We start from the raw sequence: 24,544 nt of genomic DNA on the forward strand, positions 1-24,544 counted from the left end.
ACTAGAGAGCGCCATTTGAACATTTATCACTAAAACCTTTGAATGGGTTTAAGGCTGAATAGACCATCAAGTGAATTAACATAAAAGACCAATACAGCCCGTGCGCGTTCCATAGCAGCCTATATCAAAAAGTTATATATAAAAAATGCTAAAAATAAAATATACAATTAAAAAAGACTGCAGCATTCAGCAGCACGAGGATGCGGTAAGCTGTTAACGGCAGGAGCATCCACCGCAGTGCTGCTGTTTGCGGAGATGGAAATTGCTTTCATCCAATCACAGTCGAGTTTTACACTTCTGTGAGCCAATCATATCGTGGATTTGCGTTGTGGGCGTTCCCAATGTGCAGAGACTCCTTTGGGGCGGGCCAGTGTTCGGTTGAGAGGAGCGCGCACACCGGCTGGTGGAGTACCACGGATGAGAGAGCGGGCAATAAAGAAGAAGGGATTCTTTTAGCTCGCATTGTACTTCCACGCGGGTACTGGTAAATTCCACAGGAGGATTTTTTTTCACCTGCTGCGTGTGGTACGTGTTACACGATCGCCCCAAATGTCTTTTTTGGTCGTTTTCTCGCGTGGCTAGCAGCTCTGTACGTTCAGTGTGGCTAACGGATTATTGTGCTGTGACTTTTCAATGATGGAGGACCTATCATGCTAGCCGGCGTCGCTATATTTAAACAATACGGTTTAGAATAATCTTTCCCTCCATTAAGTTATATGGAATTAAGTCATTTGTTTGTTTGCAGCTAGAGTTTGCAGCGGTTCGGTCATTATCCGCCTTGCGTTTTATTTTATCTCCACCCAAACGTCTCTTGAGCCGCCCACACCCATGATGAGATTCGTTCACAAGTCCGAAAAAAAAAGAGTCACAAGTTTGGTCGTGACGTTGGTTCGATTTTTGGAGCACTGCAAATGAAAACTAGCAAGCTGTATTTTACAAATACAATCAACTACCCTGCAAATAACGGAAACCCTAACCCTCACATTGTAAAAAAGAAAAAAAAGAAAAAAAGAGGCATTCTGATCCAGATGATTGCTAAGCAGTAGTGAAATATGTTGAGTTGTTAATTAATTAGTATTTTTTCCCCCTTTGCTATCCCTCTACAATGTTCTGTACATTTATTTGTGTAGTCCTAAACTAATTTAAAGAAATTAACTGTCGCACTGAGTCTGACTCATGATGTCACCAACTAGGCCACACCCCTTAAAGGCACATATTAACACAATTACCTCTTAGTTTTATTTTTGGTGTTGCCGCGGGACATACAAAGTAGTGCTAAGGAGATGCAGTGCAGCCACACTGAACCCCCCTCCCCACTATTATTCTGTAACCTGACCCATATTCGTGTCCCACAGGCGCCAGCTGGGTTCAAGCATGGGACCTGCTTGTGGGTTCAACATCTCCCAGTGTTCGTCAGTAAATCTTGTCCCACATGACAAGCAGCCTTGCTTGCCCGCAGAGATTCTTCCTCATTAAAGCAGTCCGATTGCATCATATACTGAGCCCTTTTCCACAATCGAATGGCGAATATATTAAGTAACTCTTCTGTTTGACTCCTTAAAGCTAATAATAGCAAGACATTCTGATAAATTTGGATACACAAAAAAAAAACCAGGGCAAATTTGAGCAGTTTTCCTCCCAAGAAGTCAGCAAAGGTCCGATTATCTGATGTATCTAAAAGATTATCCTTAGTGATTAATGATCTTTTAGTGTGATATGTGTCAACATTATAGTTATAAAATAAAACTGGTGGTTTTAAAAAAAGATCAGTTACTGAAACTACATTTTACATTTATAGAAAATCCTAGAAAATCACAATGTCCCGTCACTAGTAAGCTATGGTGAGCATTAGCGGGGCTGCAGGCTATTCGTATGGTCCTTGAGGACTCCTTGGCACGGGTTAAATGCTAGGTTAAATTATTATTAGATTATTTTTTTTTAAATCCGGTTAATTGAAAAAATAATTGACCGATTAATGGGTTCTTAAAATAATTATTACTTGCAGCCTTAATCTCCAATTATTTTTACGCTGCAGTGGAGGTTTCCATGGGTGATGATTTCAAATGTGCATGTGGGCTGGTTATGTGCAGGGATGGAGGTGGAAGTTTTTTTATGTTTGTGTGGGCATCAATACTTCCACGCAGACTTAAATATGGATGAGAGATATTTAAGTGAAGGAGAAGCAATGCATTTGTGTTATTTCTTCAGAAATAAATATTAAAACTCTTTAATGAGAGGCATGTGACTTGGAACTTTCCCCCACAGGGCTGTTGGTTCATTTTTGTGGCCCGAATAAACTCCACAAAACTTAAATAACCTAATTTGTGTTCTGCTGCAGGTGGCCAAGCGAGGGAGTTCTGCTTCTGGTAGCTGGCGGCAATGTCGCAGAGGAGCGGGCAGGACGACCCGGAGCGGTACCTTTTTGTGGACCGCGCTGTGGTCTACAACCCGGCATCTCAGGCCGACTGGACGGCCAAGAGGCTGGTATGGATCCCTTCGGAGCGCCACGGCTTCGAGGCGGCCAGCGTGCGCGAGGAGCGCGGCGACGAAGTCATCGTGGAGCTGGCGGAGAACGGGAAAAAGGCGTCGGTCAACAAAGACGACATCCAGAAGATGAACCCGCCCAAGTTCAGCAAGGTGGAAGACATGGCAGAGCTCACCTGCCTCAACGAAGCCTCCGTACTACACAACCTCAAGGATCGCTATTATTCGGGCCTCATTTATGTGAGTAATTTTGACATCTAGTTATGTTTGAATGGAGCCACGGCAGGAATTCTCATTCCACCATCACGAATAAAAAAATGGATACTAGTGTCTGGGCAGCCAAGCCTTTGCCCTCAGGCCTGCTAATCCCGCAAATACCCCCTGGGCTCCACTGTCAAGGGCAGCCAGCTGAGTCATTCCCGTCTCCCCACTGCTCGCGGCCCATGCTGGGTTGGTGGCAGTGATCCGTCTGTCTGGCTCTGTGCCCACTGTAGGGGGTCCATGAGGGGGTTAGTGTGGCACACAATATTACAAACGAGTTAGTCTATGCCAGATAGATGGGTTTGAATATTAGCATGATTTTTTATGGTCTGCTTGGATTGCATGACGCATATCTGAACGATAGATTTAACTCTTGACTTGACTTTATAGCAGCAGATGTTAACTGATTCACTGCCAGCCAACTTAAAATCGCTATTTGACGTCTATAGCCGTCAACGGTGGTGAATGAGTTAACATAAAAGCAATGGCCAAAATGAACTGACCTCCGCAATTGCATTCAGATTGTCTTTGTTTCTTGTTTTAATAGACATATTCTGGTCTCTTCTGCGTGGTCATAAATCCGTACAAAAACCTCCCCATCTACTCTGAGAACATCGTGGAAATGTACCGGGGCAAAAAGAGGCACGAGATGCCCCCTCACATCTACGCCATCTCAGAGTCTGCTTACAGATGCATGCTGCAAGGTAAGTCGGCTGCTCTCCTCCATTGTACAATACGTTTGGAATCCAAAACACCATCCGCTCCCGATATTTGATCTCCCCCGCTTTGGATGGGATCGTAACTTCAGATGATGTCACGGTCATTGCGCCAAGATGAGTTCATTGGTTTCATGAGGAACGGATGGTTCAGCCTCGAGACTTTGTCATGATTAACGATTGCTGGTTTTCATTTTGGCGGCTGTATTGTTCACAGACAGCAAGCTTCCTTTTGTGTGTTAACCGCTCAGCCTTTGTAAGTTGTTTATCATCTTGCGCGTTGCTTTCAAGTGGTTAGGGCTAATCGATCTTATTTTTCATGGTCATTCTAAGCACCTTTAGAAAAAGGCTTTATCGATTCAGCCCAAAACTCGTGACTGAAGTCCTTTGCACTGAATTGCATCTCCAAGCATCCTTGTTGGCAAAGCTCCCAACTTTCTGAGTGAACACTGACCAACTGGGCTCCGACCATCAAGAACACAGAGGGTGACCCCATTGTGCTCGACAATAAGACCTTTGTGCCACGGAGATGCCCTCCGACTGAGGGTGGTGACAAACTGGACAGCCCTTGTCGCTCCTTTCAGCCTTTGCAAAAGAACACAGCATCATCTATTTTCATACTTTTTGCCTCTTCTTGAAAATTACGAATGCAAACTCAGTCGAACTCGGTGCTCGTTTGTATGTGGATAAAAAAAAAAAATGATTCACTGATAACCAGCAGTTGTAGTATGTATTGAACGAATAAGACAGCTGGGGTGTCTCCTCCGCCCCCAAAACTGCTCTCCAGCTGCTCGACAATGTCGGAAGTTGCAGCAATTGTGGCGGCATTACGTCAGCATATTGAATGTAAAAGCAAACAAGCGTCACAATAGTGGCATTTTTACCAATGAAGCTCGCTTTTGTGCTCCGGAAGCTTCCGGTTTCTTCATCTTACTTGTGTCTGCGGAATCTCGGATTAGGATTTCATATCATTAGTGATGTCACAAATGTTTCTTCCAGGCTCAGCTCTTAATACCCGATTTTTCAACGAGCATGTGTCTTGTCAGTATTCAAACGCAAGAGAGACAAATGGGAGGAACCCCTCGAACGCGGCGCCATTCCAACTCTTCCCCGTTAATGGCGTCGTACTTTGAAAAAGAGGTTTGTAGGTTGGAGATTAGCGGGTGCCAGCTGCTCGGGTCGGCGGCTCCGAGCATCTCAACAACCTGATTAATATCAGCGGTCATCCAGTTGGATAGTAAAACACAAGTTGATGAAGATGGACGAAAATTTGTTGCCATTTTCGATCGGCATCCTCGGCTTGTCAGAGAACGCGCAGAAGTCGTTGAATCCGATTTGCACGATTGTTTAGATCGCAGAGTGACTGGCAACAAGGCATAACATTTGGAGCTGCCAGCAAACAACGGGATCCTGTTATTGGCTAACGGGTGTCTGAGTCTCGCAGGCATCCGATAATGACCTCTGCCTCGCCAAGCAACGCTCTGATGCCTTGTTTAACGGGGTGTGAGCTAACACAAATACGTAAGCAGACTAGTAAAGTTAATGAACATCTGTTGTTGATCAGTGTCCTTGTTTACTGCTGATATGATATCGCTCTACTCTGAGTCATTATGCGTGCTAAAAGTGCTTTATGAATACTAAAAAGCATGATGAGAAATGTCATGTCAGCAGCACCCCATGAAGGCTCCCGAGATGGGGCAGCACCACCTCGACCCTGAACCTGAAGTTGATGTTCATCAACCTCCATCTTAGATTAGATAGATAGCGAGTGTGAAGTGATTTACACAGCCAAGAATGTCGGATCAAACGCTTGGGAATGTTTATTATAATAAGAGTGTACACAAAGAGAAGGCTTTGCCTCCACCTGGGAGCAATTCTAGCACAGTCATGACCTAAAACCTTGGCTACACAATCCCACACACGATTCTGAGATTCAACACATTGCTAAAAGGTACCTTGCTTTTTTAGTAGCTATAGTAGTGTTACTCCTGCATGGATAATTATTGTCGAACTTCAGATGGTAAAGATGTCCAATTCATTTTTAATTGATGTTAGTTCTTCCGTGCTTCTTTATTTTTGGCACTTTTGCTGTCAAGTCTGCTTAGAGTGGCAAGGAAGCATTGGACCAGTCGAACCAAAATACGTCTTCATGTTCAACTCATCCATCACATCTTTTTTTCCGTTTTCTCTTCTCCAGTCAGTTCTTGGCTACCTTTCTGCCTGTCAAATATGATTTGTTATAGAACTGATATATTTATAAAGTAGAGAGCCTTTTCTTGAAAATGAGAAATATTACTGGGGGAGTGTCTCTAGATTTGATTCGATAGTCGGCTCAAAAATGTTCCACATCGGAAAGCAAACATTGAGGATCTTTACGGCATATGTTTCCATTTTTAAAAGTGCAGCTGACACACATCAACCCGACCTCCACTGACACCGGGGCTCTTTGTCATTTTGCTCTTTAAATAAATTGTTATAATCGATTCACCACTCTAACTTTCGCAACACTAGATATCCGTGGCCCGGTCAGTTCTTTCCACCAGAACGTGTTGCCTGATATGTGGAATATGTATGGCAATAATTTGGTTCATGACATTTAACCTTTCAGTCGAACTTACTGCACACACGTATTTAATAAACATTATGAAACAAACAGCAGTTATTATGTTATAGTGTTAAAGTTTGATATGATTTTTTAATTTATTTTTTTTAGGTTTGGAAGTATCGCTGCAATTTGATGCCTTAATTTCCAGCCATAGAAAATTAGGTTAAGCTTTTTTCTTTTTTTTTTTTAAACACTTTTAACTGTCCTCATAATTCAGTAAAATTGTCCAAATTATATCCTGCATTGAAAACTTTCTCCGTTTCTACCTTCTGTTACTCTTGGCTTGAAAATGGAGTAATGTCAACACTGGCAGAGTCATGTGAAACTGTCACAACCTCCTCTAGTCATGTGCAGCCACACGCTCCTCTTATGCCTATCAAGTAAGATTATCGGGAAATTCTCAATGGATGTTTGTTTTATTCCCTCTTTTGCAAGGATACCCAGATTGTCTGCGGTGCAGATGTTAACATATGGAAGGGAAGAGAGAGGATTCTATTTCTTCACCGTGCCTGGATTTAGACTGATAAACAGGAGCTATGTGAGCGGTGTTGGTGTGTTGCTTCAGATAGCAACACCAATGAAGAGGCTTGTTGAAACGGTTCACTTTGCTTTATATCAGGCTTAGACTCCATTCTCAAAATCTGTCTACTTATGTTTCCCATATGTCCTTTTCGGATTAAGTGATACTACCTGAACTTCCATTTTCTGTCATTGCCATTTGTACTGAACAGACATTTTCTCTATTTAAATTTTATTTTATTTTTTAAAGATCCTCTATATTTTTTTTTCCTTTTTTTAAAGATCTACAGAGATCTATTTTCTTGCTAACTGACAATGTGGAAAAGGCCAAAGAGGTGTTTGCGTGTGGCCACGCCCCCCATGTCACAGAATTTAACTGCAGGAAGTTCCCGCGGGGTCAATGCCAGGAAATCCAGATTGCCCCTGATGATTCCTCCAGCTGTGTCCTCATTCAGATCTTTTTTTTTTTTTTTTCCCCCACTTTCCACATAGTCAGCACTTCACCTGTCAGTAACTCCACTTATGTTGACATACACAAAACAGTTGCTCAAAGTGTTTTTCAAACGATTCCCCATGAAGATAAATCAATGCCACGATTCTTTTGCTTCCAACAATCTGTGACTTATTGTTGTCTTTCTCTTTTCTTTTTTGTTTCCCCACAGATCGAGAGGACCAGTCCATTCTGTGCACGTGAGTCTACAGACTGCAATTTATGTTGCGGAATTACAATTACACATTGGATGGATTTGAAAGTAACAGGCGTATAATTAAGTGGCTCTGAGTAAAGCAGCCAACGTCGCAAGGTCAAGTGTTGCTCCTAGTCCTTGTGACGCTGACCAGACAGTTGCTACTTGTAAGGAAAACATTTTTGACATTTTTGTCACATCTGGTTTTTCGACTCACAAGAGTGTGCCGATGACAGGAATGGAAAAAATTCCAAACTTATCAAGATGCCAATCGTGCCCACAGCCTTGCTCTCCGGAGGTCAGCGTCTTATTTTGTACTTCCATTTTTACATTGGCCGCAAATTCCAAAACTGTAGTTGCGATTTTTTTTTTCTTGCTAACATTTGTAGTGCAACATTTTGCATCGGGTAATAAAATATAATCATTTTTATTTTACATTTGGGTATTTATTTGACGCAACATGTTTAAGGTTGCATGTACCTACTCATATTAAAGATTATTTTTGGAGTAAAAAGACGTGATAACGTGGAATGTCACACCCAGCACTTTAGCCTTCAATGTGCGATGGATTGATATCAATCCCTCCACCATTACCTGTGCTTTACTCATATTTACATTGAGCCACACTCACTCACCCGTAAGAGTCCAACACTATTTTTTGCATTCTTGGCATGTGCAAATTTGTACTTTGGGTAAAACCCCAGACGTGCTTTAAATCGCAAGTGCTACGAGACTTTAAGGATTTTGTCTTTCGGTCTTTGGAGTTTTTTTTCTTTTTCCGCAACACCACAGAGGGAGCTGCAAAAAGCAAGCTTGACATTTACAAAATCATAGTTTGCTAAGGTAAGCTAAGCTGCATGCCGGTCTTGAGCAGCCGTTTGTGTTTTCTTGAGGGCAGTTTAGTGTCTGCAATTGTCTACAGCTGTCTCTTCTCTACTGATGTTTGTTTTTTTTGTTTACGACAGAGATAAAGATGGGATGGATTTGTAGTTCATTCCGGAGAACTTTTCGCAAAGCTTGATGTTCTTTTGTCTTTCCCAGTGGTGAGTCTGGAGCTGGCAAAACAGAGAACACAAAGAAGGTCATCCAGTACCTGGCACATGTTGCCTCCTCCCACAAAGGAAGGAAAGACCACAACATTCCTGTGAGTATTATCTCAACATTAGTTTCCGTCAAAGAAACTGATCAGTTTAACTGACGTATCCATGTCTGCATAAAAAAAATGTCCGCCGTGCTGGGGTTGGCTGACAATAAGTTGCATATCGAGTAACACTTTGCAATTTGTTCCTTTGTAACAAACAGCCAGAATCTCCCAAACCCATGAAGCTCCAGGCAAGTCTATTTTTCATTCTACGCTTCATCAATCATTCACAAATGTTTGGTTAATAAATCGAAAATTACAAAATCCAAACAAATATTGAACACAGTTTTTGACAACATAAAATTGACCGTGCTTACTTTGTTTTTAATCGTCAGACACAAAATGCAGTTGTAAGTACTTTTTTTTTTTTGTAAGATGGCATGTCCTTGTAAACGTCCATGATTGTCTTTCACAAACATATACGTTGTCGATGTAAATGTGCCATTATGTAAAGTTATATACACACATAAGTAACATTTATTGATTCATTGTCCAAGTGTCCAAACATTTACCCAAGCGTCAAAACCAATAGCAACATTGAGTTTAGAGAAGACGGACCAATAAGAAAGTCTGTTATTGTCGGCGGCGTCTCTAAAAATTGCATTGATGTCATGATTGACTTGTTATAATAACACTTGAATCCCCCTCATGTCCTACAGAGTGGAGTCCTCTTTTATGTGAGTAGAAAGTAGCTTTTCACCTGACTGGCTTTACTTGCAATACAAAGGGGGCGGGGCTCTACTTACTTTGCTTCCATCCACACTTTGAAAGACTCTCAATGCTTTCAGACTTTCATAAGGTTTTGACATGTGCACGACAGCAACACATCTTGCCGCGTTTTATTTGAACATATCCATATTACATTGGCAAACGTGTTGAAATTTAGAATTTTCCCTCTGCTTCAAATCTCAACAAATTGGAGGCCTGATTGGAATTTTCACAAAATTTTGGGAGACTTATATGCGACGCCAACTCACTTAAATACAATGGTGCCTCGATTTATACGTTTTTTTTTCTCCCCTGACCATGCTTGTTACTCAAAACAATCTCAAATCATCTTTGCCCATTGAAATGCCATTTTCCCACACCTTATTCTTGTGTGTGCTTTGGACACCAAGGAAAACTAAGAATAAGGAAAGTAAAAATAAAACTGAGGACTCCCTCAGAACTTGAAGTCAGAAAATGGCTTAAGCGGCTTTTTTTTCCAGATGACTTCCCCACGTCAACTTGGCCCGATTTAAGTACTTTGTACCGATTCCAAGGAGTGACCGTTTGTGTTCTTTAGATAAGTCAACATTTTTTTTTGTGTGTGTGTGTGACCTACACAGCAGATGTTTCACCACTGAGTGCACATCCTGAACTGAAAAGATTTAGTAGTGCAGTTTGACTGATCCTCTTTGACTCTTCTCAAACTGTCCAGACTTCTACACCGCCCGCCAAAAATGCCTGTGTTGCGGGGAGACACAAACTTGTAGCTAAGGCAGCGAAATGGCCAAAACGATGGAATAATTAAAGGCCTTCAGAAAGACTCGCAGTAACAGCCGCGCAACAATCGGAGTCACTTGAGGCGGCTGGCCAGAGTCAGACACTAACTCTCATTGCGTCAGAAATGTGGGTCAGCTAATGTGGACCCCCTCTGGGCTTTATAATCGGCTTGTATTTTCGGGTCTTTTTCTTTGTGAGCCAAAGAAGGGGGGGAAAAAAAAACGTTTGTGGTTTGCAATTCACATTCCCAATTTGCTGCTCAAAGACTCAATTAAAAAGCATGAACTTGCTTTCCAAGTCTGACATCACATGCTTCAGCGCTGATCCCACTTTTGTGGAAAACATTCCCCCCCCCCCCCCCCCCCTTTGAGCTTCTGTAGCTATTCTTGAGATTTGGCAAAAATAGTCCCCAGAAAAAAAAAGCCTTTCCCTCAGCATTTTTTGATTCTCTGGTTAGGATTTAGCTCACCGTGTGGCTTTAGATGGAAAGAGTAAATGGGCCAGATGTTTAAACAGCTGCATAAATAGTATATTTATTTATTTTGCTTCTCAAAAGTGTCCAGTTTGACTGGCTGTTCATGGAATAATTCACTTTTGTGTCCAGAAAAAGCATTTACCGAGATAGCCTCTTGCCAATCATCTCATATTTGCCGCCTACGAGTTGAAATCTCATAAGAACAAGAAATTCTTTTAAAAAGGCAAAACTCCCCCCCCACAAAACATTTTTATGCTCAGTGACAACACAAATTACATTTATGTGCAAAGCGACACAGTACAAGTAGTCACTATTAGAAGTTTTTACAATTTTAAAAATAATGTACCGAGTTGAATTACCTTGACTAATTGTTAAATATTGAAAACTGTGTTGTCTTTTCAACCTTTATATTTTGTAACAAAATTTGTTTGAGAAATAAGCAAGAAATATAATTTTACCTTCCAAAAATTACAATAATCATAAATAATAATGTTTTACTGTGAGTTTTATAAATATTGATTAGATTGTTTAAACAGTTATTTTAAATTGTATTCTGGGTTATTTTCAATTCAGTCTCATTAGCTTGCATTTTTTGTATGCAGAATTTCAAATCTGAATAGACGTGATGTGTGTGACTTGGCGTTTGTTTATTAATAATTTCTGTCCCTTTTTTCTTACTGCTGTCGTAATCTATCCATCTTTATTTTGTCTACTTAACACATTGTCAGTGTGTCTGTCTTGTCATTATGAAACACATGACCGCCAGATGTTGCTTTCTGCCTGCATGTTTTTTGGGGTTTTTTTTCCTTTTTTTTAATTGCACAATTACTTTCTTTTTTATACATGTTGTCAAAGGATAGCTGTAACACTTCTTGCTTTTTTTCCTCACAGGGTGAACTGGAACGTCAGCTCTTACAAGCCAACCCTATCCTGGAATCATTTGGGAACGCGAAGACGGTGAAAAACGACAACTCGTCGCGTTTTGTAAGTGCAAGATGCGTTCATTCTTATCTTTTAAGAGTCTATTCTAAATGTCAACAGTATGTCATCACCTCGTTTTCCTGAAGCATTTATTTTCTGTTGCAGGGGAAATTCATCCGCATCAACTTTGACGTCACCGGATATATCGTTGGGGCCAACATTGAAACATGTATCTTTTTTTTTGTATTGACTTTGTTAGGGGGAAATTAAATGTCAAATATTTAAAGAACAATTCCTTGACCTATTTATTGTCTGTCAGATTTATTGGAGAAATCCAGAGCTATCCGCCAAGCCAAAGATGAACGCACCTTCCATATTTTTTACCAGCTGTTGGCAGGAGCCGGAGAACACCTCAAATGTGTGTATGCAACATGGATGCTCCTCTTTTTATGTATATATATATATATATTTTTTTTATGGTTTATAATCGTATTCATACCTCTGTAGCTGATCTGCTTTTGGAGGGATTCAACAACTACCGGTTCCTTTCTAATGGCAACCTCACAATCCCGGGCCAGCAGGATAAAGACAATTTTCAGGAGACTATGGAGGCCATGCACATTATGAGCTTCTCTCACGAGGAGATTGTGGGTATGTTTCCATTGATGCGACAGATTGGGCAGCACTTCGGACCCCAATAAAGACAAGCCACATTGAAAATGGGTGGATTTTAAAACACTGTCTGAAATGCTAGGTTCTTTTAGCAACTATAGTCGCGTCATTAATGTAAAGCATATTTTCTCTGTTTTGTTTATTTCTCCTGCTTTCTCATTTTCCTAGCCATGTTGAAAGTGGTGTCCTCGGTTCTTCAATTTGGGAACATTATCTTTAAGAAGGAAAGGAACACCGATCAGGCCTCCATGCCTGATAATACAGGTAAAAATTGTAAACAAATATTGAAGGTTTCATACACTGGTTTCGTATCTGCATTCAATCCAGTTCAGACTATTTCTAGAAGAGGCTGGACAGCTTCTTCTTTTTTTTTCGCACGAGCTCCAGACTGTTCCATTATGTTTTAGGCAACTGGTATAATCTGTCATACAATTTCAGGAAAAACTCCAAGGGTGAAGTCTTAGTTTTAATCCGTTTTGGAAATGTTATTATATATCAGAGTATATGAAAAGTACTGCACTGGATTGATCCAACTGATTTCAATTTTCTAGCCGCTCAGAAGCTGTGTCACCTGCTGGGAATGAGTGTCATGGAATTTACCAGAGCCATCCTCTCTCCAAGGATCAAAGTGGGAAGAGACTATGTCCAGAAAGCCCAAACCAAAGAGCAGGTCGGTCTTCTGTAGATCTACTCCCACACTGCTTTCTTTATTATTACACTACTAAGAATACACATAATCATAATACCATATTTGAAGAATATTTGTGAACACTCTGGTCCTTGCACCAGGCTGACTTTGCTGTGGAGGCCTTGGCCAAAGCCATGTATGAGCGTCTCTTTCGCTGGCTGGTCCATCGCATTAACAAAGCGCTGGACAGGACCAAAAGACAGGGGGCCTCCTTTATCGGGATCCTGGACATTGCCGGTTTTGAGATCTTCCAGGTTTGACTCCTAAAGACATTATCCCAATAGTGCTTTGAGCAATTACAGATTGGAGAATTTCTTATGTTTTCTCCCTCTTTCGTAACAGCTGAACTCCTTTGAGCAACTGTGCATCAACTACACCAATGAGAAGCTGCAGCAGCTCTTCAACCACACCATGTTCATCCTTGAGCAAGAAGAATACCAGCGGGAGGGAATCGAGTGGAGCTTCATCGACTTCGGCCTCGACCTGCAGCCCTGCATCGACCTCATTGAGAGGCCGGTCGGTAGTGAAATAAAATGGTCATGTCAAGGATTTTATCGTGAGCGCTTGTTTTCTTTCTGTTCCTCTAGGCAAACCCTCCGGGGGTGTTAGCTCTGCTGGATGAGGAGTGCTGGTTCCCCAAGGCCACAGACAAGACCTTTGTGGACAAGCTGATCCAGGAACAAGGAACACACACCAAGTTCCAGAAACCGCGGCAGCTCAAAGACAAAGCCGACTTCTGTATCATCCACTATGCTGGAAGGGTACGTTTGCTGACATTTTAATCAATAATTGTTACAGACTAGCCTTGCTTAAGTGATACCGTACTGTGATGCTGCAGTATTTCGCCACCTCCGCAATCATCTACAAGTGGAAAGAAACAACTGATCCGATATCAGCTTCTCCTGTGGTAGAAATTGGGGTGGCGTTACACAACACTGCAGAGCGAGACCTGCCGAGGAGGACATCTGCTTAGCATTATAGCGACCGTCTTGCACAACTATCGTTGAAAACCGCAAAGATTTGCAATTTTTGTGCGGTGGGTGGAAAGAATGTTGAAGAGCAAGAGACACATCGCCAAATGTTTAATATTAGGTGTGCGCACAACAAATGATCTGGTGTGAACTGAAGAGTTGATCTGTCTACGACGGCCATCTGAAATCTTTGTACATCAATTTGAATTCCCTGAAGGGTTTTTTAAATAACTCGACATCTTGTATGGTGTCCTTCCTCAGGTGGACTACAAAGCCGATGAGTGGTTAATGAAGAACATGGACCCCCTCAATGACAACGTGGCCACACTTCTGCATCAATCCACTGACAAATTTGTGGCCGAGTTGTGGAAAGACGGTGAGTCGTTTCACGAGCTGTCGTAACAATTCACCTAAAGAAGCGTTTGACCTAACGGCTGGCACTGCCCGGACAACTTCTTTAACAAGCCTCCTCCCCTCTCTGTCTGTGTTTATAGAGATTCAGACAATTCAAAGGGCTTCATTCTATGACACTGTCACTAGTCTGGATGAGCCAGCAGGTGAATAGTAGCGTCATAGCAGACCTGGGCCAAAATAGTCGTGACATTTTGATCCCAACATGCTCAAATGACAAACAAAAGGGCCTGCCAGCACATTTTAGCCCAGATCTGATGGATCGATGTGTCATTGCTTCAGACAGTGTCGCCATTTGCTTCCAGGCTGCATGGCTCCATGTCTTGGCCATAAGCAGTAGCACCAAGCCTTGATCTAGCTGCCTTTAGTTGTACTAGTGCGCTATGTGTGCTGATATGGGTCTCGTGATTGTTATATTCTTAAACAAGCTTTCGGGCGTGGTGTTAGGATGTGTCCCCGCTTGTGTCGTGAGATAACGCAAAATGAGTTGAATCGAGGTCTGCGCTGAGGTTTAACGACATCGATTTCCCCGCCTTTCCCCTTCGTAGCGGCCAATTGGAACCAGATGCCGCTTGTGGTGTTTGTGTTGGCCATGAGCTGAGTGTTGGAGGGTTCACACAGCCGCCACTCGTTGCGTTGCTACAGTCTGCCACTCATTAAAGTTTTGTGACCGTAATTCACCCAATGTTAGGTTACTACTTGGGAAGCTTTTTTTTCTTTTTTTTTTTTTTACAGTTTGTCTGCCATGTCGACTTTGCAGACTGTAAATAGACTAGACAGGTGATATCTGTTGTCATGTGTTGGAGGCAAAACACTACTAATGCCTTCTTGGCCTGAATTTTTTGTTATTCTAAGTTTAAAGGAATGCTTTTTGGGAACGAGTTCTAATACTGTACTTCACATGGACAAAGAATTATATATATATTAATAGAGCCACAATATGTTTATTTGTATTTTTTTAAGGCATATTAATGTTTTTAGCCCTGACATATAATTTGACTCAAATTTTTTAATTTACTTGTTTTATTTTATTTTTTTAGCCCTGAGTCAATGTGTTCATTGATTGAATTTATTATTCAATTTATAGTTTCAAGCTATATACAAGTGAATGTTAAGAAATAGCCAGTTTGTGTGCCTGCTGCTATCTTCCGGTCATTTGCACTCTTCCTCTCATCCGTCTCCATCGGGCCTTGTTGTAACTCCATCACCACATCAGACACCGTTGGTCCTTTCACTTTGTCAAATGACTCGGTTCTAACCCGGTTCTCCCCGTCCGTCTCCGCCCTCCAGTGGATCGTATAGTGGGTCTGGACCAGGTGGCGGGCATGAACGAGACGGCGTTTGGCGCCACCTACAAAACCAAGAAAGGCATGTTTAGGACGGTGGGGCAGCTCTACAAGGAGTCGCTCACCAAGCTCATGGCCACGCTGAGGAACACCAACCCCAACTTTGTCCGCTGTATCATCCCCAACCACGAAAAACGAGTAAATGCATACTTTGAACACAGATCGGCGATTGGAGATTGTTGTCGCTGTCTCACTCTTCCCTCTTCCAGGCTGGCAAACTGGAGCCTCACCTAGTTCTGGACCAGTTGAGGTGCAATGGCGTCCTTGAGGGCATCCGTATCTGCAGACAGGGCTTCCCCAACCGTATTGTCTTCCAGGAGTTCAGACAGAGGTGTCATTTTTTGTTATTGTTCTCACACTACCCCGGTGATGTCATCATTGGTTGACTTGTGTTCTCTTCTGCTGACAGATATGAAATCCTCACTCCCAACGCTATCCCCAAGGGCTTCATGGATGGGAAACAAGCTTGTGAGAGAATGGTAATGCGGGTTTATTAGCTGTAATGGTTAGTTATTGGACTGTGACAATATTTCTTTCCCCAGATTCAAGCACTTGAGTTGGACCCCAACCTGTTTCGCATCGGGCAGAGCAAGATCTTCTTTCGAACTGGCGTACTGGCTCACTTGGAGGAGGAGCGGGATCTGAAGATCACTGACATCATCATTTACTTCCAGTCTGCGTGTCGTGGATACCTGGCACGCAAGTGAGTCTAAGTTATTTTTTTTTTTAAAGATTATCCTCGCTAGGTAGCAGCATGAATACATCTAACTTGTCCCCGCTTCATAGGGCCTTTGCTAAGAAACAGCAACAGCTAAGTGCCTTGAAGGTTCTCCAGAGAAACTGTGCGGCTTACCTGAAGCTGCGACACTGGCAGTGGTGGAGACTTTTTACTAAGGTGAGAAAAGCCACACCTGATTTTTCTTGCTACAGAGGAACACTACATTTACACCAACTTCTTTCATCCTGTCAGGTGAAGCCTCTTTTGCAAGTCACAAGGCAAGAGGAAGAGATGCAAGCCAAAGATGAGGAGCTGGTCAAGGTGAAGGAGAGACAGCAGATGGTGGAGAATGAGCTTGTGGAGATGGAGAGGAAACATCAACAGGTTGACATGTCTGCTTTAAACAAAAGCTTTTTTCTTTTTTTTTTCTTCTTCTAAATAGCATTAAATTCAACAAATTTCCCTTGAGCAGCTCGCGGAGGAGAAGAGCATTTTAGCAGAGCAGCTCCAGGCCGAAACGGAGCTCTTTGCAGAGGCCGAAGAGATGAGAGCTCGTCTGGCCTCCAGGAAACAAGAGCTCGAGGAGATCCTCCATGACTTGGAATCTCGCGTGGAGGAGGAAGAGGAGAGGAACCAAAGTCTGCAGAATGAAAAGAAAAAGATGCAGTCGCACATTCAGGTTTGTCTTTTATTTTTTTGTGAAGGATCAGCGTTGAAATCATCTCATCTCTCTATTTGGTCTTCTGCGCAGGACCTCGAGGAGCAGCTCGACGAGGAGGAAGCCGCTCGGCAGAAGCTTCAGCTCGACAAAGTGACAGCCGAGGCAAAGATCAAGAAATTAGAAGAAGACATTGTGCTGCTCGAGGATCAAAATACCAAGTTCCACAAGGTGAGCGGTGCTGGAGACAACTTATGAATCATCTAAACTTGCATTCTCATAATTTTTTTTAATATGAAATTAGTCCAAATAAAAAAGGCCCAGTCCAAATAATACTTTGTTTTTGTATCTGACAGGAGAAGAAGCTGCTGGAGGACCGAATCAACGAAGCTACCGCCATGCTAACAGAGGAGGAGGAGAAAGCAAAGAACCTTGGCAAGCTCAAGAACAAGCAAGAAATGATGATGGTGGATCTGGAGGGTACGAGAGCCCGCTCACACGCATGTTCAGTTTGCTCAATATAATTTTTTTTTCCATACAAAAAGTACATTCCGTGTATCACATGATCAATGTTGTTTGTATTACCGCAGAGCGCCTGAAGAAGGAGGAGAAAACACGTCAAGAGCTGGAGAAGGCAAAACGCAAGCTGGACGCCGAGACGACAGACCTGCAAGACCAGATTGCCGAGCTGCAGTTGCAGATTGAGGAATTGAAAATCCAGTTGGCCAAAAAAGAAGAGGAGCTCCAGGCATCTTTGGCCAGGTTAGATAGCAACTGCTCTTGTTTGGTTCTTGGCCGAACATTGCGCTTTACTTTTTTCTTCTTCATGTGATCAACCGATAAGACGAACCCCAAAACACACTCCTAAATTGGATTTACAGCAGCAGGTGAAACATGTGGCACACCTCACTGTTGGATGACTTTCCATGTTGTATGACCACACTTATCCTCTTCCCTGCCTGTGTGTAATCCATCTCCATGGCAACCACACTTGCAGAGGACTGAGCCACAAGCAATACCTCAAATAGACATGACAACAAAGACAGTGGTGAGATAAGACTGCGCTTGTCAACTGAGCGCATGCTGCTCTTTATCCGCCAGGTCACACTGAATAACACACACACACACAAACACACACACTCGGGGTGCAATGGTACGGATAACCCAAGGTGCGGTCTGTACGGTTTTTGCTACTGCTAACTTCAAGGGTTTTTTTTTGTTTTGTTTTTATGATCAGTAAGACTGTTTATAGTAAGGCGTCTTTCCTTGCACTTCTTTCAGGACTGACGAGGAGACAGCGCAGAAGAACAATGCCCTCAAGCAGATCCGGGAGTTGCAGGCCCAACTGGCTGAGCTCCAGGAGGACCTGGAGTCTGAGAAAATGTGCAGAAGTAAAGCGGAAAAACTGAAGAGGGACCTCAGCGAGGAGCTTGAGGCGTTAAAGACCGAGTTGGAAGACACGTTGGATACCACTGCCGCCCAGCAGGAACTCAGGTGCGTGGATGTAAGCAAAAAAAAAAAAAGCCCATCTCTCTTTCTAATGTGCAATTTTTTCGATTGTGACACAAGGACCAAGCGAGAGCAAGAAGTAGCAGAGCTGAAGAAAGCGATTGATGAGGAGGGCAAAAACCATGAGGCCCAGATCCAAGAAATGAGGCAGAGGCACACCATTGCACTGGAGGAGCTGTCTGAGCAACTGGATCAGGCTAAGAGGGTGAGTCTTCAACAGTGGTCAAGAAGACCCAGTCAGAACACGGCTCAAAATCCCATCACTTTTCTGCAGTTCAAGTCCAATTTGGAAAAGAACAAGCAGTGTCTGGAAAACGACAACAAAGAGTTAGTCTGCGAGGTGAAGGTTCTGCAGCAGACCAAGACAGAGTCCGAACACAAGCGGAAGAAGCTGGAGTCCATGATGCAGGAGTTTACGGCCAGAACCACCGAGATGGAGCGAGCCAAGGGGGAGATGGCCGACCGTTCCCACAAACTCCAGGCAGACTTCAACAACAATACTTTCATACCCAACTGCCGCTCGATTTATTTTGCTGACGTCATTTTATGTCCCCATCTAGTCGGAACTGGACAATGTGACAACCTTGCTGGAGGAGACGGAGAAGAAGGGCATCAAACTGACCAAGGATGTTGACAACTTGGGAAGCCAGTTGCAAGATGCACACGTATGAAATACCGCAACGTCAAACTGCACACAAATCTTTGCTCAGTGCAATCGGCGTGTTTTTGTGGCTGCAGGAGTTACTACAGGAGGAGACTCGTCAGAAGCTGAACCTGGGCAGCCGGGTGCGTCAGCTAGAAGACGAGAAGAACACTTTGCAGGAGCAGCAGGAGGAGGAAGAGGAAGCCCGACGCAACTTGGAGAAACAGCTGCAGACGGTTCAAGCTCAGGTATGAGGTGGTTGTGCTTAGATGCAAAGAGAACTTTTCCATCGTGTGAACATCAGGATATTTTTCACTCCCTGTAGCTGCTTGAGACCAAGAAGAAGCTGGAGGAGGATGTGGGAGCCATGGAGTGTCTGGAAGAGGTGAAAAGAAAACTCCAGAAAGATGTGGAGTTGACCAGCCAGCGTCTGGAGGAGAAAGCCATGGCCATGGACAAGATGGAGAAGACCAAAAACAGACTGCAGCAGGAGCTAGATGACCTGGTGGTGGACCTGGACCACCAAAGGCAGATAGTCTCCAACCTGGAAAAGAAGCAGAAGAAATTTGACCAGGTTCGCTTTGGAATTTTGAATTAGTCAAAGCCTCTGAATACGACGGCCGTGTCTCGCTTGCATGCGACAGATGCTAGCTGAGGAGAAGACCGTTTCGGCCCGCTACGCCGAGGAGCGTGACCGCGCGGAGGCCGAGGCCAGGGAGAAAGACACCAAGGCCTTGTCCATGGCCAGAGCTCTGGAGGAAGCTCTGGAGGCCAAGGAGGAGCTGGAGAGGTTCAACAAGCAGCTCCGTGCAGAAATGGAAGACCTGATGAGCTCAAAGGATGATGTGGGGAAGAATGTAAGTGACACCACTGAGCCATAAGAGTAGGGCACTGAAAAGTGCTCTGAAAAGTACTGCTCCTCACAGGTCCACGAGCTAGAGAAGTCCAAGCGTACACTGGAGCAACAGGTGGAGGAGATGCGGACTCAGCTGGAAGAGCTGGAGGACGAGCTACAGGCCACCGAGGACGCCAAATTGCGTCTCGAGGTCAACATGCAGGCCATGAAAGCCCAATTTGATCGAGATTTGCTGGCCAGGGATGAGCAAGGCGACGAGAAGAAGAGGGCGCTGGTCAAACAGGTTGCTCTTTATAACGTCGACATTTGTCATAAGACCAAGATATGAGCTGAACCGAGACGTGCCGCGATGTGAGCAGGTGCGCGAAATGGAGGCGGAGTTGGAAGACGAGAGGAAGCAGAGGACGCTCGCCGTGGCCTCCAAGAAGAAGCTGGAGATGGATCTCAGCGAGCTGGAGGGACAAATAGAAGCCGCCAACAAAGCCAGGGATGAGGCCATGAAGCAACTTAAGAAACTACAGGTCCACACAAGTTCATTTCACCGTTTCGGTCCTCACCGCAGAGTGTTTCATCCGCTTTTTTTTTTAATTGATTTTTTTATCAGACTCAGATGAAAGACTATCAGAGGGAGCTGGAGGAGGCGCGGGCCTCCAGGGATGAGATCTTCACGCAGTCCAAAGAGAACGAGAAGAAACTGAAAAGCCTCGAAGCTGAAATTTTACAACTACAAGAGGTGAGTGAGCAATTGTAAAGCCAATGGTCAGGTCATGCTCGTTACCATGACAACCAGGAACATAGTCATCATTACTTTCAAATCACGTGTCGTAGGACCACGCAGCCTCCGAGAGAGCCCGCCGGCACGCCGAACAGGAGCGGGACGAACTAGCCGATGAAATCTCCAACAGCACTTCCGGAAAGTTAGTCTGCGCCCGCCCGTCCATCTCTTTTGGAAGTGTTGACAAAAGCGGAGTTTGTTGACGTCGGTGCTTTTGTCAGGTCCTTGCTGCTGGATGAGAAGAGGAGACTGGAAGCTCAAATTGCCCAGTTGGAGGAGGAACTCGAGGAGGAGCAGGGCAACACGGAGCTGCTTAACGAGCGCTTTAGAAAGAGCACTCTGCAGGTACGCAGACATTCGCAGCACTCAAAGGGCGATTATATTTAGGCAAGTTAGCATTTATACTTAAAAGAAGTATACAATTTCTCCAGGTGGAGAGTCTAAGCACAGAGCTGGCGGCAGAGCGCGGCGCCTCCCAAAAGAGCGAGAACGCTCGGCAACAAATGGAGCGTCAGAACAAGGTCCGAGCAATGTCCGCAGACGGCCTTGAACACGGGCAGGCCTCACGAGTAAAAACCCCGTTTGTCCCACGCAGGAGCTGAAGGCCAAGCTAGCAGAGCTGGAAGGCTCAGTCAAGTCCAAGTTCAAAGCTTCCATCACGGCGTTGGAAGCCAAGATCCTCCAGCTGGAGGAGCAGCTGGAACAAGAAGCAAAGTAAGTGCTAATGTTCTCAAAAGGCACCGCCTGAAGTAAACCATCAAATGGTTCCTCTTCAGAGAGAGAGCAGCGGCCAACAAGATCGTCCGACGCACGGAGAAGAAGCTGAAGGAGGTGATGATGCAGGTGGAGGACGAGCGGCGTCATGCTGACCAGTACAAGGAACAGGTTAGCCGCTTCACTTTTTCTCTTTGTCCTTCATTGCCACAAAAATCGATGGCATCTGATTCCCTGGGAAAAAGTCAAATTTCCTGTATTGAGTGTTGAAGTCCTTTATTTGCTCTGGTCCTCTTCTCTCTATTCAACGTGACTGTGGCGGTCCAGATGGAGAAAGGCAACTCGCGTATGAAACAACTGAAGCGTCAGCTGGAGGAAGCGGAGGAGGAGGCCACCAAGGCCAACGCGTCTCGCAGGAAGCTGCAGAGGGAGCTGGATGACGCCAGCGAGGCCAGCGAAGGGCTCAGTCGTGAGATCAGCAGCCTCAAGAGCAGACTCAGGTAAAACGTTGCACTCCGTGCCCACGCAATTTGTTCACCCTGGAAGTTGGGCATTTTGTTTTATTGCACTCAGGCGAGGCGGTCCCGTCAGCTTCTCGTCCTCCGGCCGCTCGGGTCACCACAACCTGAACGTGGACGGCGCCTCCGCGGACCGCTCCGACGACGACGCCGATAGTCGCACCAGCGACTTCAACGACATCGGCAATGTGGAGTGAACACATGCTCACGCACCAACCCGGACTTAAAACGATGCGGCACATGTTCTCGCCACAGCGGTACCTTGACATACAAGTTTTTTCCACAGTTAACAACTGAGCAAAGATCTGTAATTGACGCTCACCCATTCCAAAAATAGAAGTTGTAATTGTGTATAGAGGCGGTGGCAAAGAACTTAAAATAGAGAGTATTAATAGTACACACCCTTCAATAACATGCTAGCACAAACAAATACGTGCACTAGCACTTTACACACAAACTGTATGAAGTTGCTAAAGTCATATGAACACAAAACAATTGTTACGCAACTCCAGGGCTATGAGTAGCTTTCAAGGACAGCCAACCAAACAGGACATCACAATTTTGTTTTATCGCTAAAGATAAAATTGATAAAAATATACTAAAGGAGATAGAAATTATACCATGAAAGTATTTTTGTTTCAGTTTATAGTTTTTTTTTTTGTGGCAGTATTCAGTCAAATTTCTTCACATTCTATTTTATAATCTTCTAACTGTACAATACTGTATAGTGCTATTTTTCTTAAGATATAAGCAACCTGAGTTATCGGGTAGTCAAGTAACGGTTCAAACTTTTAAGTCATGGTACTGCTGTGTCTGTAATCTGTAAAACCAGGGCCAAGCAACACTTCCTCCCTCTTTCCTTAGAAGTGAGGCACCGAGTCCACAAGAGGCAAACGGACATGCTGCCTTTTATACTCCAGTGTCCATCAAACTTCTCAAATGTGTCGAAACAGAAAAAGCCAATCTGCATCTCCAAGGAACTGAATTCAAAGTGGATGACAACACTGTGATGAAAAGACACTGGACATGGCACCACATGGCGGCGGAACGGACTGCTAAGAGCTGCACAGTGACGTTAAAGTGGAAGAACAGGTCACGCACATTTTTCTTCTTTTTGCTACCTTCAACTCGTACAAAAAAAGACTGGAAGAAAAAAAACATATTTAGTCTGAAGAAAGTTGGTTGAACATTTATTCCATATCCTTCATTTCCAGCTCCATTCCCAAGACCATTCAGTGCACTTGTTGAATGGAAAAAATCTCCACTATAGTGTAGAAATTGTGGAGAAATGTCACATCCTATTTTGTATTGTTAGTCACTAGTAACTTGTAGTTGACCTACTAGTTGCTAGTGAGGACAAAGAGCGTAGTAGTACATGGACCTTAAACTGGTGGTTAGGGTGGTTTAAACTGTAAACACAAGTCAGTATGTCCCAAATATGATTGCAACAATAATGCAAACAAAACTTTATCTGATGGAGACTTCATCTCAAGGAAATTGAATGAATGCTCAACTGGCTTTCCTTCATCTCATATAAAGTGCACGTCATCTCCTTTGTGTACAATGACAAAGATTCAACGTATGTTTCTTTGAAAGTGCCTTAGACACTAAATAAGAACATAAACGGCTGAGGATTTTTGCTCCACAAGCTAACCAGAGATGATCCAAGCACTTGTTTTTGTTTTGTTGCTGTGCTTCATATCCTCATGGTACAAGACACGATGATGCTTTTACCTTCACTCGTTCTGGCTCTGAATTACATTTAGAAGTCTCAGTTATTGTACTGGATCATTTTCATTTGGTTGGAAGCTTTAATAGGCTCAAGTAGTTGACACCAAGTTACTATAAATGTGATGGTGATGATTGTCATTATTATTCAGCAAGCATTCCACTACAAATATTCACACAGTTGTTTCTCGTATAACTGGATTTCTAGACAGTAATTTTTTTTTTTTTAAATAAGAAAATAAAGCATATTCATTGTAACCGTCTCTCTTCTTTCATCACAAATATCAATTGGGTGGGATGTTTGGGTAAAATATTAATGTCTAGTTCTACCAAAAAGAACATAAACATCAAGTTGCTGTTGTACTTAAATGCTGCAGTTTTCAACTTTGTAGTTACTCATTTATTTAGCATTGTTTTTAGAAAACAGTATATTGTATAAGTATGAAGCCGCTAGTGATGTGCATTTCATTATTAGATATAATGGCGGTGTACCTAATGGAGCGTCCATGTGACGTCACAGCTCAAACAGCCAATCAGAAAGTGGGGGTGAGGGCGGGTGTGGCACTTTTCACTTTCAGTTCAGCTTTGGGCATGTTTTTCCCTAATGAACTGGCCTGATATTAGGTACACTTGAAAATGGCAGTGTACCTAATGGAGTGTTGGTTTTGTCTGATATCAGAGATTAAATAAAGAAAACCAACTGGCTGATTGATTTGTTTTAATTGAGAGGGAAAAAAACCAGCAAAAGCATTTCACTAGCTGACCAGGAGATGGCGACAGCGTGGCATCTGAAGACCATGGATTGTTTGTTCTGCTATAGCCTAGGTGACTGATTCACAATTTGTTTTTTTCTGATAATAGATATTAAATAAAGAAAACCAACTGGCTAATTGATTTGTTTTAATTGAGAGAAAAAAAAACATCAGCAAAAGCATTTCACTAACTGACCAGGAGATGGCGACAGCGCGGCATCTGAAGACCATGGATCGTTCTGCTATGCCGGTTTAAAAAAAAAAAAAAACGTAATTAGCTAGGGGTCAAAGG

The 24,544-nt window shown here is 43.5% G+C and overlaps 1 protein-coding gene across 2 annotated transcripts; it reads left to right on the forward strand.

Annotated features, from left to right (window-relative positions):
- Positions 1 to 383: 383 nt before the first annotated feature.
- LOC133151267 (myosin-10) lies at positions 384 to 23,758 on the forward strand. 2 transcript variants are annotated; one of them, XR_009713879.1, is made up of 45 exons: positions 384 to 525; positions 2,339 to 2,724; positions 3,293 to 3,449; positions 7,248 to 7,275; positions 8,313 to 8,415; positions 8,574 to 8,603; positions 9,072 to 9,089; positions 11,264 to 11,356; positions 11,459 to 11,522; positions 11,613 to 11,711; positions 11,801 to 11,944; positions 12,134 to 12,229; positions 12,517 to 12,635; positions 12,755 to 12,907; positions 12,996 to 13,169; positions 13,241 to 13,414; positions 13,886 to 14,000; positions 15,326 to 15,519; positions 15,591 to 15,712; positions 15,791 to 15,860; positions 15,924 to 16,084; positions 16,168 to 16,276; positions 16,352 to 16,483; positions 16,572 to 16,778; positions 16,851 to 16,988; positions 17,114 to 17,237; positions 17,348 to 17,519; positions 18,039 to 18,251; positions 18,327 to 18,471; positions 18,541 to 18,747; positions 18,827 to 18,931; positions 19,005 to 19,157; positions 19,235 to 19,483; positions 19,554 to 19,766; positions 19,836 to 20,048; positions 20,125 to 20,286; positions 20,370 to 20,498; positions 20,594 to 20,682; positions 20,762 to 20,885; positions 20,972 to 21,061; positions 21,136 to 21,254; positions 21,317 to 21,425; positions 21,582 to 21,754; positions 21,828 to 22,029; positions 22,637 to 23,758. XR_009713879.1 is itself a non-coding variant. In XM_061274146.1 (44 exons), exons 2-44 carry the CDS (start codon positions 2,380 to 2,382, stop codon positions 21,967 to 21,969), a joined length of 5,976 nt encoding a protein of 1,991 aa, XP_061130130.1. In that variant the 5' UTR covers positions 384 to 525; positions 2,339 to 2,379; the 3' UTR covers positions 21,970 to 23,758. The 2 variants fall into 2 exon arrangements, 1 of the variants encoding a protein (XP_061130130.1); XM_061274146.1 differs by having other exon boundaries at positions 21,828 to 23,758.
- Positions 23,759 to 24,544: the final 786 nt, after the last annotated feature.

The sequence above is a fragment of the Syngnathus typhle genome, linkage group LG3 (genome assembly GCF_033458585.1).
Source record: "Syngnathus typhle isolate RoL2023-S1 ecotype Sweden linkage group LG3, RoL_Styp_1.0, whole genome shotgun sequence".
Taxonomy (NCBI): domain Eukaryota; kingdom Metazoa; phylum Chordata; class Actinopteri; order Syngnathiformes; family Syngnathidae; genus Syngnathus; species Syngnathus typhle.

Excerpts from the sequence above, each read along its gene's own strand:
- LOC133151267 (XM_061274146.1), top strand. The coding sequence starts at position 2,380 with ATGTCGCAGAGGAGCGGGCAGGACGACCCGGAGCGGTACCTTTTTGTG. Across the intron at positions 11,945-12,133 it reads CTCTCACGAGGAGATTGTGG|CCATGTTGAAAGTGGTGTCC; the intron begins GTATGTTTCCAT and ends TCATTTTCCTAG. Across the intron at positions 15,861-15,923 it reads AACAAGCTTGTGAGAGAATG|ATTCAAGCACTTGAGTTGGA; the intron begins GTAATGCGGGTT and ends TTCTTTCCCCAG.